Source organism: Eleutherodactylus coqui, chromosome 8, assembly GCF_035609145.1.
Source record: "Eleutherodactylus coqui strain aEleCoq1 chromosome 8, aEleCoq1.hap1, whole genome shotgun sequence".
Lineage (NCBI taxonomy): Eukaryota > Metazoa > Chordata > Amphibia > Anura > Eleutherodactylidae > Eleutherodactylus > Eleutherodactylus coqui.
In genome coordinates, this window is record NC_089844.1 from 117,225,511 (window position 1) to 117,241,238 (window position 15,728).

Genomic DNA, 15,728 nt, shown 5'->3' on the forward strand with positions numbered 1-15,728 from the left:
CATGCTAATTTCCATCCCATCTTTCCCCAGCCTATTAGAGCTGCCGTCAGGGGGAGGGGGAAGGACTTTAGCAACACGACCCAGTAATAAACTCTCTCCCACCCCCCACCTCCCTCCTCCCTCCCCCTCTCCTTTCCTGACGGCTCTCATAGGTTAGCATAGGAGCCCACATTTCGTATGGGCAGCATTTTCATACACATCCCCATTATGAAACAAAGTGGGAAATTAAAAAAAACACAAAAAACATCACACTGAGCATGTCCGTGTGATACGCGGGCATACACAGTACACTCGCAGACAGTATTTTCAAACAACGGTAAAACGCAGCAGGGTGACCCACAGCGTTTTACCAATACGTCCGTGGACATGAGGCCATAAACCACAGCACAGTATCGCTGATTACAGCCTCCTGGTGACACATGCAGATATCCAATTTCTTATGAAGATCAGCAAGTGTCATTTGTGCAGCAGATCTGGTCCTGCGATGGCGAGTAAGCAAGATGGCTGCCACAGAAGTTGTCTGCATAGGTAACTTGTTTAGAGGTGTTTTTTACAGCTTGCTGATGTAGGGAGTACAAAAGTCGTCAGGTTACGCGTTGTTTACTGTAAGAGTATTAGATGTGACATGAAGCTGCGTGTGTTGCATCTTGGCATAGCGGCTCCTTCAAATGGGAGTATTTGCACACACAAAATTTGCATGTGCATTACGCAGAGAATAAAGCCCATTGATTTTATTGGGTTCATTCACATTTTTTGCATGTGCATTTCTTGCGTGAGCAAAATAATAGAACATGCTCTATTTTGTGCACCAAAGGTCCCATGCAAATCTATAGGGGGGGTGGGGGTGGGGGGCAAATGTGCGTGCAATACATAGTTACATAGTTCGTTAGGCTGAATGAAGACAATGTCCATCTAGTCCAGCCTGTCTATCCTCCTGTGTTGATCCAGAGGAAGGCAAAAAACCCCAAGGGCAGAAGCCAGATAGCCCTTTTGGGGAAAAAATTCCTTCCCGACTCCCTAATGGCAATCAGACTGTTCCCTGGATCAACCCCTAATAGTTCCTACCTGCCTGTATACCCGGATTAACAATTGACCTAAGATTTATATCCTGTAATATCCTTCCGCTCCAGAAAGACATCAAGTCCCCTTTTAAACTCCTCTATGGATTTTGCCATCACCACTTCCTCCGCCAGAGAATTCCACAGTCTAGCTGCTCTTACAGTAAAGAACCCCTTTCTATGTTGGTGATGAAACCTGCTTTCCTCTAAACGTAGAGGATGTCCTCTCGTTACCGTCGCAGTCCTGGGTATAAACAGATCCTGGGAGAGATCCTTGTATTGTCCCCTCATGTACTTATACATGGTTATTTGGTCGCCCCTTAGCCATCTTTTTTCTAGAGTAAATAGTCCCAATTTGGATAGCCTCTCTGGGTATTCCAGTCCCGTCATTCCATGTATTAGTTTAGTTGCCCTTCTTTGAACCCCCTCCAGCACTGTAACATCTTTACTGAGCACCGGTGACCAGAACTGTATGCAGTATTCCATGTGAGGCCTGACAAGTGCCTTATATAATGGAAGGATAATGTTCTCGTCCTTCGCCTCTATACCTCTTTTAATGCACCCCAAGACTTTATTTGCCTTTGCAGCAGCTGACTGGCATTGGTTACTCCAGTTTATTCTACTATCCACTAATACCCCCAGGTCCTTTTCCATATCATTTTTTTCCTAGCGGTACTCCATTAATCGAATATTGGTGACATCCGTTTCTCCTGCCCATGTGCATAGTCTTACATTTTTCAACATTGAACTTCATTTGCCATTTTTCTGCCCAAGCCCCCATCTTATCCAGGTCCGTTTGTAGCCGCACATTGTCCTCCGTTGCATTAATTATATTGTACAATTTTGTGTCATCTGCAAATATCGATATTTTGCTGTGCAGCCCCTCTATCAGCAACGGGATACTAAAATACAGCGCAACACCTCGGGTAAAAGAATACATTTGGACCTCATTGGGCTTTTAAATTGGAGATGTGTGCCTAAAGCCTATGTGAACAAGCCTGTGTGTGCAAAAAAAGCACAGTAAAATGTGCCAATATAAGCGCGAAATCGCCTTGTTCACTGTGCAGATGCACTACACTTAGGCACGCGCAAAAGCGCATAGTCCCGAGTGAAGGAGTCCTTAAATTGCATGGTTTTTACATCTAGCAGTTTTGCCAGCAGCAGCATACTTGTATCAGTACCGCAGCTTCTGCGCGGATATCAGGTGAAGTGAGATGGTACCGTGACATGCCCCCAGCTATATTTATCCCCGTCTCACCTGTGCACCTGCTATCCTGTTGCACTTTACATTAATTTGTTGTACAGTGGCATTTCTAACCTTATCGCAGCTCTGAGCGGCTTAAGTGCTGCAGTGACTCCACGGCTATGGAAATGTCTGGGGGCCGTCATGAATTATTCCCGCTCAGCGTATCGGGTGACCGCTAGAAGGTCCGAGGCTGACAAAACAATTAGAAGCAATTGTGCAGGCAGCAAGTAACTCCATTTATGATGGCACTTTCTACTCAGTCCAGAAATCCATGATGACAGATCAGCTTGGATTTGTAGCATTATGTAGAAGCACCCACAACTAAACGAGTGTCAGCGCTGTGTGTAATATTACGCTTCAAGAATTACATTATATGATGATCAGATTGAATCATCGGGTAGAACCTCAGATAAGGTCGATCTCCTGCCATTCAAAATCTTATCTCCTTGGAAGACGAAAGATCCTGAGACGTCTGATGCCGGCTGCACATGGCAGTCAGATTCCGCATGCAGGAGCCCGCAGCAGAATCCGGCTCTGACCCTGGCTGGCGACCTCGCATACGTGCTAGTTCTGTATTGCGGATTATGCTAGTTCTGTATTGCGGATATTTTAAAAAATATTTGTTTTTACCATGACGTCGCTAAGCGATGATGCAGGTACCTGCTGCCAATCTGCAACTGACATTGCGGATAGGGAGCGGGTCAGATGGCTTCCATTGGAAGCCATCTGTGCGGATTCCACACAAAGATAGAACATGCTGTGAATTTAATTCCGCAAGCGGAAATCGCAATCACTAACCGCTCATTTAAGTAGACATGCGAATGTTCTATTTTTTCAATGGACGCAGAATACAGCGGATCATCTGCATGGGTGATGATCGCGGATTCCACTATTGAAATACAGTCGTGTAAAGCCAGCCCAAGGTTCTACAGCCTGCTTTATTTGATACATGACATCCTCACTAGTTGTATGAAGAAGAGTCCTGGTCCTCCCCTTCGGGACATTTCACAAAAGCAATATTTTCCACGTTCTGCACTGCAAGTCGTGGTAAATTCTGCTCCAAAATCCTCACAGCTCTATGAGGACTTTGATGCGGAATGAAAATGGCTTAAATCAACCTGCAGTACTTTACCAAAAGCCACAGTTAGCCCTGTGGATTTTGATGTAGAATTCCACACCAGCAAATTCCACTGCATCCCGGCGAAAGGTGCCTTAAGGTGCTTTCAGACATGCAGAATATGTATGCAGCTTAGGCTGGCGTCATACAGGTTTATGGACATTTGCGTACAAATGAGCGCAGTATTTTTGTAGAACAAACAAATGCTTGTTGGCGTGCCCAATGGAGTATTTTAATGTACTTTTTCCATGCACAAGGTATGTGCATTTGGACGTGGCAAAATAAATTGCATTGATTAAAATGGCTAATCAGTCTGAGTTCTAGATATGTTTCTTTTCCTGTACAATTACGCAGTGTTTCACATCTCCTAGCATATTTTGCGCGCATTAGAGCATTCCTATTGACTTCTATGGTGTGCAAATGCGCAGAAAAATAGAGCATGCTGTATTTTGGGTTATTTTTTGCTCAACTAAAATGCGCAGGGCATATATATACATGTTAACAAACCCATTGAAATCAAAGGGTTCTATTCTCTACGTATTGCGCACAAATTTTGTGTGAGCATATATGCCCATGTGATGACAGCCTTACTCTGCAGCTGCAGAATCCTGCTTTAATATCCACATTTCTACATGTGGATCTTTGTGAGGAACTTCTGCGTTTTTCAGTGCATCTTGTAAAAAAAATTCTGCATGTCTGAAAGCACCTTTAGATAAATAAATCCTCCCTTTGTGTTTCGGGATTGCAGCCTCTTAGGCCTCATGCACACGGGCACGCATGGATTCTGCTGCTGAATCCCGCACAGAATCCATGCGTGCCCGCAGACATTGGCAATGCTTTTTTTCTTTTTTTGAATCACCTGCTTACCCGTGGATCTGCAGCACGTCCACAGTGACAGCTGCGGGTGTGCCGCAGACCGGACGGCTTCCATTGATTTCAATGAAAGCCATCCCTGCGGGGTCCGCAGGAAAATAGAGCATGCTTTAAATTGCCTTGTGGATGCTAATGCATCCCTATGGGTGGCTTGATTCGTGGATTGTTCCGCAAATCAAATCCGTCCGTGTGAATTTCGTCCTTAGTCAGAGATAGCGGGAAAAAAATACAGGGACGTTACTGTATATTTATGACTTGTACTCCCAGGAAAGAAGGAATGGCGGGTATACAGTATATATTATACGGGGGTTGTACTGAAAGTAATGCAAAAGTGTTCAGAACTTCTTTATTAACTGATGTAGACTGTTTAAATTGCAGATTGTTCAAATGTAGTTGGAGTGACTCTTCCTTTATACCGATGTTTCAGAATTTTTTTCTTCCTTGCTGGTGAATAATGGATTCCAAGGGTGGAAGTCTGCTCTGACCTGCCTGAAGCGTTTGGGGAAAAAAACATGTCTTCGCTGGCATCGATCTGGTAACAGAGGATGAAACATGGGCGTATCTTTATGATCCGGAAACAAAGAATCAGTCCATGCAATGGTGGCACACCTCTTCTCCATGGCCAAAGAAGTTCAAGAGCCAGCGATCAACACAGAAAGTTATGGTGACTGTTTTTTGGGATGACAAGGGTGTCATTCTCTATGATTTTCTGGAATGAAGCCAAACCATCAACAGCAAGGAGTATGTGGCGCAAATGCATCGTTTTTAGTCATTACTATATTGAGTAGCAAATTTGTATAAAGGAAGAGTCACTCCAACTCCTGCTTGAAAAAAGCTTAGGAATAAGCCGAAACACGTTGCAATAAACGAGAATTTATACAGAACTATCTCCTTGCACCTATCTGCACACTCACCTGGATATGAGGGGTGCCATGGGACCGGCACCCCCAAACAAGTAAGATCTTGAGATTCATAATCTGTATGGTATTGACGGAGCGCTGAGGAGTTTTGTCTTTTTTTGATTACATTGTGCAACTACATGTGCAATTTGAACGATCTACATCAGTTAATAAAGACGTTATGACCACTTTTGCATTACTTTCAGTATGCCCCTCTTACTATATTATACATAATATATATATTGTCACCAATCAAACTTAATACAATCTGTAAAATATGTATTACAAAAACCGTTACGAAGTAACCAGTGCAACTGTACATAACAGAAACATGCATATTAACATCTGCAGGTCATAAAAAGAAACTAATAAAAAACATTCAGCCCAGGATTCATAATTCATATGTTTTACAGATTGTATTATTTGTAACAATCTCATTATGTATAACTAAGTGATTAATTGATTATGCAATCTTGAAAAAATGACCACTTGTATAAAGTACAAGTTTTTATGTTAGTAAATATATTTTTAAGAATCTTTGCTTTTTAAAAAAAATTTGTGATGTCACGATCTATAGAAAAAGAAAATCCTGCAGTTTTCACATTGACCACTAAGTCTGTTCCTTTACACGGGATGATTGTCGGGTGCTTAAGTGCCTGACAGTCGTCCCAGCTATAATCGCTTCTGCGCTGTCACACAGGAGCAGTGATCGTCGTTTGCTTATCGTTTGTTGTTCAGTCTGTGGAGGCATACAAATCAAAGAATTGTCGTTCAGCCTCAGGCAGCATTTACACTAAATGATTATTTTCAGATTCCCACAATCCAGTGAGAATTTGAACGATATTCCTTGTCCTGAGGGCTCTTTCCCACAAGCGTATATCGGCCAGTGTTTTCACAGCTGACCGATATACGCTATCATCTGGGGTGTAGAAGCTTGTGAACGGGCGCACAAATCTAACATTTGTGCAACCGTTCACACGGCATGGGCCCGGGCACATATGTACTGAGGTCACCATGCCGTCGCCCCTTTCCCTTCCATCCCCATCGCAGGCTCTCCTCTGCTCTCCTCCCCACTCTTTCTTTGTAATGGGAAGGCGTGGGCCGGAGCTAAGTGCCGTCCCGTCCTGCCTCCTCCCATTGATGACTATGGAGAAGGGGCGGGAGCGTAGTTCCACCCACGTCCCACCCCTTGTCCGCAGCCAGCAATGGGAGGAGGTGGGACGGGCCAGTGCTAAGCTCCACCCCCATATCAGCCCCTCCCATTGCAAAGAACAAGCGGCAAGGAGAGCAGAGGTGAGCCTGCATGGGGGGAGGAGAGCAGAGGGAGGGGGTTTAGCAGCCACGCTGCTAAACTCCCTCCCTTTCCGGCCGCTGTCATGAGCTTCCAGAGGAGCCCATGGCAGCAGCCGATGTGTTCCGGCCCAAAAGATAGTTCCAGGACTATCTTTTGGGCCCAATGTAAAACCTAAAACGCTATATTGGCCTGGCCAGGCGCTTTTACTTCTCAGGAATAAGCCCATGTGATCTGATGCATTGGAATCCAATGCATCAAATCACAGCGTATATCAGTCGGCCGTGAAAACGATATACGCTCGTGGGAAAGAGCCTTTAGGATGCGTTCACATACAACTAATTTTTTGCGGATTTTCTGCAGCAGTAAAAACTCTGCAACAGATCTGTAACAATGTTTGCAACGACACCCTTTGGTGTGAATTCACAGCAAATTTTACTCTACAATTCAGCCGGCGCATGCGTAGACCGGAGCCGCCGGCTGCGTGAGTGACGTTTCTGTGCGAGGCTCTGCGAGCCCCGCACAAAAATAGGACATGCTGCGGTTTGTTTGCCGCGCGAGATTTCGCGCGGCCAAACCGCGGCCGTCTCCATAGGATTGCGTTTGTTAACACAATGCTATGCAGGCTTTGAGCGGCTGAAATCCCGCGGGAAATCCCGCCGCGGGATTTCCGCCCGTGTGCAGCCGGCCTAATTCTGGATTTTCTTATCTCTGCAGAAAATCCCTGCAAATCAGCCATATGTTAACATAGCTTAATAATAGGCCAACACTTCTGTTCTGTAGAGAAAATTTAAACAGTTATCATAATTATAGGCAGGGTTACAATGAAGGGTAAGGGCCCCATAACATGAGCCACCAAAACGATGAATTGGTCCATGTAAACAGGCAGTTGTTCATCTATAAATGACTGCCTGTGTAATATGAATGGAAGTGGGTGGGCTGGAACGATCCCGCTGCCGTGGGCCGGACATCATCATTAATGGCCAGAGGAAGCAGGGGCAGTGCTGGCTTCACTCCCATTGATATGAATGGGAGCGCTATGCTGCTCCTATACTTCCTGCTCAGGTCAGGACGTGAAGTCCTTAGCATGGTAGAAGCTGGATGTAGCTCAGTGCTGCCATTGATTTCTATGGGAGTGAAGCCGGCACTCCCCCAGCTTCTTTGGACCATTGATGACGAAGTCTGGCTCACTGTGGAGTGCAGCAGTCCAGACAATCTGCTGATGGATCGGGGTCTTGAGCGGCGGACCACCATCCATCAACTACTAATGACCTATCCAGGGAGAAAGCCATCAGTTAAAATAGACTAGAATACCCCTTTAAAGTATAGATTGGTATAGTTAGAGAAAGCTTGTGCAGCATATGATCACTCCATTCAAAAGTGCTCACTACAAAGGTCCACCTCACAATTGAAGAATTGCTGATCTAAAGTCTGTATTACACTCCATTCTGTTTTGGCTTACAAGGTAGAAAGTTTACCTTTAAGTGGTGACTCATTAGCTGCCAGGATCATTTGATCAGCAATCGTCTTTGTCTTGGAATAAAAGTCTAATTGCTGAAAAATGAAGAATAAGTGCTATAAGTACCTGTGTAGTCATAGATATGATTTTATATAATATGTAATGGAGTATATTCATGTAAAGCACGGTATATGTGACTTTTTTGACCCTCAAGTAACATTATTATAAGGTTCCAACAAAATACATATAAGATATAACAATTATTTCATTTGAATCCTTGACCCATTTCTTAGGCCCAGTACCCATTGTGGCAATGCATGGAGGCTGTACAAACTGTAAAAACCTATATGTGCTGTATTGGGTGATGTATATACGTATGCCTTCTCCCCTAGAAGCTTTGCCTGTAGAGAACACCTCTGTACATACAGGGTCCAAAAACCAGCACCAAAATCCATGCCAAATTATTTTGACACTGATCCGCAGCAACTTCACTTCTTCAATTGATCTGCACTAAATTCCGCTACATATGAACGTACCCCAAAGGTTGTCAAGTCTCACTGCCTCTGATAAGGTAAAATCTTTATAAACAGCTATATAAGCCTCCTATATACCTAAATAATAAGAGTTGTATACTTTTCAACTGCACCCAGAAGTAACATAAGCTTTTATAGTACTAGTATATTGGATTTATATTGGTCAGTCTGAAGAATGTAAAGAACCCATTCTGCTTTTTTTATAGGTACCAGTCACTTGAATTTTATTTTAGTTGCAACCTTATATATGTATGACTAAGTTCACACCCACTGTTAAAAAGCTTAATTTACAATACAACATTTACCAAAAGCCCAATAGCATCCTAACATCATTAAATGGAATGCCAAATTGCCATATGGGCTTACTATGTGCTTCCTTTCTATATATTTCCATACATAATAAATCTATGTATTATGTGTTACTCTTTAGTGAAAGTTTCTTCACTTAGCTAACAGGATGGTCCTTCTTGTTCAGTCACATGACTGGGAAACTACAGATCTTAGAAGCACCTGCATCACCTCCTGGCACCTCCCACCTCTGTGCATTTACCAATAATACTACTTTGCTTGTGCGCTGAAAGGCTTAATGAAAAAAAGATTTGGTACGGTGTAAGCCAGTAGAGCAATGTGTGATTGTTCTCAGTGTGAGAAACCAGGTAATCTTGTAGATATGATACCTTTCAATGGTGTTATATATATCCCCAAAAGCTTGCTATAACATCATGCATTTTTGTTAGCCATTAAAAGGTATCATATCTACAAGATTACTTGCTTTCTCTCACTCACTGAGAACAATCACATGAAAGGCCCAGTGTAACAGATTAACCCTTTGTACTCCCCCTGAGCTTTATTTACACAGGGTGAGGAGGGGAGGGTGCTGAAGCTCTGCAAAACATCTCTCTCAACCCTGATAAGACCTACTGAACTGCATATAAAATGGTTAACCTTTTGTCAGAGGACAGGGAGCTTAGCTTACTGAATGCAGGGGAGAGAGAGCAGAGACACAGTTGGTATTAGTGTACCTTGACGCCACCAGAAGCTAGTTGTTTGACAGGAGGAACGCCCCTCTCACACCCCTAGCCCCCGATTGGGTCAAGGCTGGAAGGTGCTAACAGCATCTCCATTGCTTGTGGCCGGCCCTGCTGGGTTAGGCTGAGGGTTCCTTTTCCACTTCTGCTTAGATGATGAGCTGTAAAAGTTCCAAGTTTTCAGCTCATAGTCTAAGACTAAGAAGCAGGGCCGGCTAAAAGTAATGAAGACGCTGCACATGTGACTCACCGCTTGGTGGGCCGATGCTGAACTCGAATGGATGCCGGCACACCAGAAGATGAGTCCTCAGTGCTGGCCCGCGGCAGTGTCTCTTCTCCCGCCTGGCCGTTGCCTGCTCCCTGCTGCCCGGCGGCTGTCATCTCTGTCATGGCCGGTCCCCCCGCACCATTCCTGCGCATGTGCTGCCGCCGCAGACAATCCTGAGGCTCTCCCGTGGCTCTCTGAGATCCCAGCAGAGCAGAGCTTTAGTGTGCGGCCGATGGCTAACACACTTTTTGCCACTGCCGCTGTGCCCTCTCTGCTGGCGGCTGCAAGCTGAACATTCCATGGAGGGGAGAGGGGCCGCCTTGTCTCTGCTGCCGGCCGCAATCTTACCATCACGTCGAGGTAAGTAGAGTGGGGCCATGCTGCTGTCACACTGACGGGGGAACGGTCTTTATGCTGGACCTGCGTGGCTGCAGCTTGGGCTGCTGTATGCTGATCCAAAGAAGCGTTCCTTAGTGGGCTGGCAGGACCTGCAGCCCTGCCAAGTATACAGCCTATCAGCTTCAGGGGGCGTCACTCCCTGTGAATCTTGGCTCCACCAGGACTTCCTGGTGGCGTCAAGATACACTAATACTGACACGGTCTGCTCTGTGCATGGCCTAGGGTGGTTGCAGGGTATATGGGGAAAAAAATTCTTGCAATATCTTTTGTGGGACCCTCCTAAAAGTTGCCAGTTGATAAGAAAATGAGGCTTCCAAAGTTTCAGATCAGTTGGATAATATTAAGCCGTGCTTCATCAACCTTGATGTTATGATTTTAGGGCCTTTTTGTTAAAAAAAAAAAATCACAGTTCTTCTATAAAATGAAAACTATTTGTCCTAGAAATCTAATCATGGTCTCATTTTATTGATAGTGTTCTTGTCCACAAATATTACTTTTTAGGTATGATTCATAGATTTGAACATATTAGGCCATTTTCAGGGCCTTGCATGTTCCAGGTCTCCAAATGAATGGTATGTTGAATGTGAGTTGAGGCCTTACTTTCCTTGTCACAGACTACTTGTTGTTCTTAGGGAAGGGACCCTTTCTAAGCGGACAAAGGGAACAACCCTACCAGATATCTTCCCTTCTGCTCTTAGGGTGAGGACTTGTGTGGGGAAAGGCAGAAAGTGCAGTCAATATTTGAATTTCAACTGGTAAACGTTGTATTGTTTTTTTTCAGTTTTGACTTTGAGTGAAAATGGATTCAGAACCTTCGTCTTCCAAAGTAGCAGCTAGCATGAGTTTAAGACAAATTTGCAAAGTTTGTTTTATAATATGCACCAAATCAAAGTGAGCATCAAAGAAGCTTCAGAACTTACTATCCAAGAAGTAATAATTTTCTGGGTGAAATCTAAGATTCCAACAAGACACTTCATAAAATTTTTCAAGCTTTGCAACACAATTTTTTAACAGTGGAGAAAACTCAAAAAAAGGTGGCAGAACTTCAAGTGCAGCTCAGAATGAAACAGTGGAAGCCTTCAAGTCAACTCTTGTAGACCTTTTCGATATTGCTCATCAGGATGCACTCATCAATACTACTGAAGTAGACAGGGCATTTTTGTTACTCCAGAGACGTCCTGGCTATATGGGAGGAGTTGACTTGAAATTTGTGTGAGCAGAAAAATGAAGAGAATAGAGGAAGTGAGCTCAGATCGCAAGATTGGAAAAATCACAAGTAGGCATATTTGCTCTATTTTTAATCTTTCTTTTCCAGCTTTTTAATCTGTACTTTAACAACACGTATTTGAGATATTTTTAATTGAATGTCCTTTTATTAGAGGGGAGATACTTATAGATTATTTTTGCCGTTTTATTTTACAGGCGGCAAAGAAGTAGACTTCGACTTTCTTCTAAGCAGCTCAACAGAAGACGAGGAGCCGACACAAGATGAATTTTAGGACATCCCAGGAACACATCAGGAAGAGGAGCCAAGTGCAAAGAAAATGAAGAACTCTCGAGGAAGTAAAGAAATTATTACCAAAAAGTTGTCAGTATTGTAGATGTAATATTTTGGACAGGGACGCACTGCTAATTATATCAGCTACTGCAGAGGCGTTAGGTGAAAATGCAGACATTTTAGCCTTAAGTAGGAGTTCAGTGCAACTTTATAGGCAACATTTTCGCCAGGAAAGGGCCCAGCTAATTAAAAGTAGGTTTAAAAATTTCGATTTAGAGGCTGCTGTTTTACACTGGGATGGAAAATTACCTCCAGATATTTTGAATAGAGAAAGTGTAGAGAGGCTAGCTATTCTCATTAGCTGTGGGGAAGAAGATCAATTTATAGGAGTACCTCAGCTTGAAAATAGTATGGGGATCACTCAAGCAAAAGCTGTATTATCTGAAGTAGAAGAGTGGGGGGCAGTTGGAAAAAAATCGAAGTTATTTGTTTTGATATCACTGCTGTAAACACAAGTCCTATCAGAGAAACATGTGTTCTGTTAGAACAAATGTTTGGGAGAAATCTTTTATACCTGGCACGTCGTCACCACCTTTTAGAAGTCTTGTTAAAGGCAGTGTTTAATTGCAAAATTGGCTCTACTACTGGCCCTCATCCAGATATTTTTAAAAAGTTTCACGCTAAGTGGTCTAAGATAGACAAGAAAATACAAAAGTGGTGTTGATGATAAATATATTAAAAACAAAATAAATGATCCTGAAGAGATTTCAAGCTTTCTTTTAGAACAGCTAAATCAGCAGCCGCCCAGGGATGACTATAAAGAATTGCTCGAATTAGGTTTAATATTTTTGGGATGTACTACTAAAGAAGAAATTTCTTTCAGGGTACGTGGTGCCATTTATCATGCTAGATGGATGGCCAAAGCTATTTATTGACTAAAAATGTATATTTTTAGGGATCGGTTTCCTTTGAATGATGTAGAAAAGAATGGAATAGGCCAAATTTGTTTATTATTAATACTTACGTGAAAGCTTGGTTTAATGCCCCTAAGGCAGCTATGGCCCCCAACCAAGATTTTTAATTGTTAAAATTGCTTATAAATGATTTTAAAAAATGATAAAGAGGCACATTTATAAATCCCCTGTGGTATCTAAATCAGAACAAGTGTAATTTGGTTTTTTGGATGAAACTTTGAAGGAAGAAGTTAGGAAAAAAATGGCTTTGAAATTATTATCTTTTCGAGAGGTTGAAAATGGATTAGATGACAGAAATGTAAGAGCACAATTTAGCATTGAAGAAGCACATTCGCTGTTGATCAAGGAAATCGATTTTTTAAATTAAACCTTTGATTTTTTTTTTTAAATGGTTCAAAATTGCAACTTCTTTCTTGGAACGTGATCCGGGTGTTTGGGTTGAAAACTGTTGCATCCAATGTACGTGCAACCTCAATAACATAAATCAAAGGCAAACTGTGCAAAATGAAACAAAAACTAAAGGGGAATGCTCTCCCTATCGTCCCCTAACCCGGGAGGGGGCCCTGCCTACTCGGCAGACCAACCGCGCTGATAAGTGCGAGCCTGCACTCGAGCCTGGGCCACTGACCAGTCCCTATCAGGGAGCCTTAGCACAAAACAAAAGGAGAAACAAAACCAAACCAAACAGCAAAGAATTTAGCTTATAATGGAGAGCTTCCACCACTCTGTGTTGCTCCGCCGCTGTCCAACATAGGACTGAAGTAATTGACCAGCACAGGAGTCACAGTTAGCACTGCTTAAATAGGAGCAGAGCTACTTAGCACCAGGTACTGACTGACATTAATCTTGCAACCACCACACCTCTCAGCTCCAGGAGAGGTAGGAATGCTGCTAAACCCTGGTCTGGCCTGAAAGCAAGGTGGGAACCTCAGAACGGCTGCAACAAAAACCCTGATTACTTGAAAGGTAAAATGATAGAAAAATTAAAGGTTGTAAATGACACAGCAGAGAGGGGTGTCAAATTGATCCAAGATTTTAATTAAAGTATTACCAAAAAAGAACGCCAGTTCTTGTTACAAGTCATAGCAGAATGTAGGAAACTTCCCCTGATACTGCAAAAGCCACCCTCTCTAAGCCTCTTCCTGATGTTTAAAGGAGTTGTCCGGCCACACAGGGTAAAAATTTTTATAATGCTGCTGCTTCCCTTTCAGTAAGGATAGTAACAGACAGCATACTAGGGCTCAAACTGGCCGGCAGATCAGCTGCAATGTCAGTTTATTACCTTAGACTGATCTTCTCTGCAGTTTTCAAAGATGGCGCCTCTGTGCTGCCTTCTCACATGCCCTGCGCCCCCCCCCTCTTCTGTGTGCGCGCTCCCGATGGTAGTAAGACATGAAAAGGCAGGATTTCCCTCAGCTCACGTCCTAGCCCCGCCCACGACACGCCCACCTCTATTGAACTGCTCTACAGACTCTCCCCGCCCAGGCCCCGCCCCCTGCTAAAGTAAAGTAAAACATTTCCCCACACACACATGCCCTCATAGTGCCCCTCTCACAATGACCCCCCCCCCACACTTCTGTCAGCCGGGTCAATGCACATACACATCACTGCACCCCCCCCTTCCCCTGCACACATCCATCCATCCATCGATCTCTCCCACTCCACACCCCCCCCCTTCCCCCGGGACTTCTGTCAGCCGGTCCGTGCACACCACACACACATCACTGCCCCCCCCCTTCCCCTGCACACATCCATCCATCCATCCATCGATCTCTCCCACTCCACACCCCCCCCCTTCCCCCGGGACTTCTGTCAGCCGGTCCGTGCACACCACACACACATCACTGCCCCCCCCCTCCCCTGCACACATCCATCCATCCATCCATCGATCTCTCCCACTCCACACCCCCCCCCCCCTTCCCCCGGGACTTCTGTCAGCCGGTCCGTGCACACACACACATCACTGCCCCCCCCCTGCACACATCCATCCATCCATCCATCTCTCCAACATTTCTCCCCTTCTCCCCTACTCCCCTTCTCCCCTTTCACATACTTTTAAAGTCCCGACGGTCCCGACAGCGGCAGGCAGTCACTCACTCCGCTCTGGTATATGAAACCAGGAAGTGAGTGTACTGCGCATGCGCCGACCGGCGGCGCGCGTCCCCTGCGATGATGAGGTAAAGAGCGCGGTCCCGGCAGAAGAAAAAAGGACTGCGCATGCGCGGAAGGGAAGAGGAGCGTTCCAGCGCTGACGAGAGCTGCTGCCGGCCCGACAAGAAATGCAGAAGATTTCTTGTCGTAACCTGGGACGACCGAGGGTCAACACAGGGGGGGGCACCCCTAAAGGTAAGTCCAAAACTTCTGTTTGCTTCATTTTCCATGCACAATGTATATTACAAAGTGCATGGAAATGGGCAAACAGAAGTAATGAGCTATGATGTTTCTGGCCGGACAACCCCTTTAAGTCATGTAAAATTTAAGTAAATATTATATTTCTTTTATGTTTTTTTAGTTGGTACAATACACTTTGTTGTAATACATATTCTTCTATCTTGTATTAAATCATCTTTTTTGTGTGAAATATATTTCTTGTAATTTATTCGGATTTTCATTCTTCTCATACAATACTCTTTTTCATCTTGAGTTTGTCAAAATCTCTATGAAAACACATTCAGTACCTTACATTAACTGTTTTTCGATTATAAACACGATAAAAGAAATTCATTGACATTAAAATCAGAGATAATGGCATGTAGCCATGAACTGGAGTGTTTTCAGGAAATATCGATTTTGGGAATCCAGAACACGACTAGCACTGAAAATTTACTAATATCTTCAAATATATGAATCATACCTAAAAAGAGGCTAAAAGTAATATTTGTGGACAAGAACATTATCAATAAAATGAGACCATGATCAGGTTTCTAGGACAAATAGTTTTCGTTTTATGGGTGAAGAACTGTGATTTTTTTTAAACAAAAACTCTCTAAAATCGTAACTTCAAGGTTGATGGTTAAGGTTATTCAATTGACCAGAAACTTTCAGAAACTCGTTTTCTTACCAGATGACAACTTTTGGGAGGGTT

At 43.8% G+C, this 15,728-nt stretch overlaps 1 protein-coding gene across 2 annotated transcripts in view; it reads right to left on the bottom strand.

The window, feature by feature from the left end:
- Positions 1 to 15,728, bottom strand: part of SDR42E2 (short chain dehydrogenase/reductase family 42E, member 2) — a 41,852-nt gene that overhangs the window by 12,818 nt on the left and 13,306 nt on the right. For both annotated transcript variants that reach the window (XM_066576281.1, XM_066576282.1), the window contains exon 6: positions 7,963 to 8,038. In XM_066576281.1, the coding sequence (XP_066432378.1) occupies positions 7,963 to 8,038 (76 nt within the window). The remainder of the gene's footprint in view (positions 1 to 7,962; positions 8,039 to 15,728) is intronic.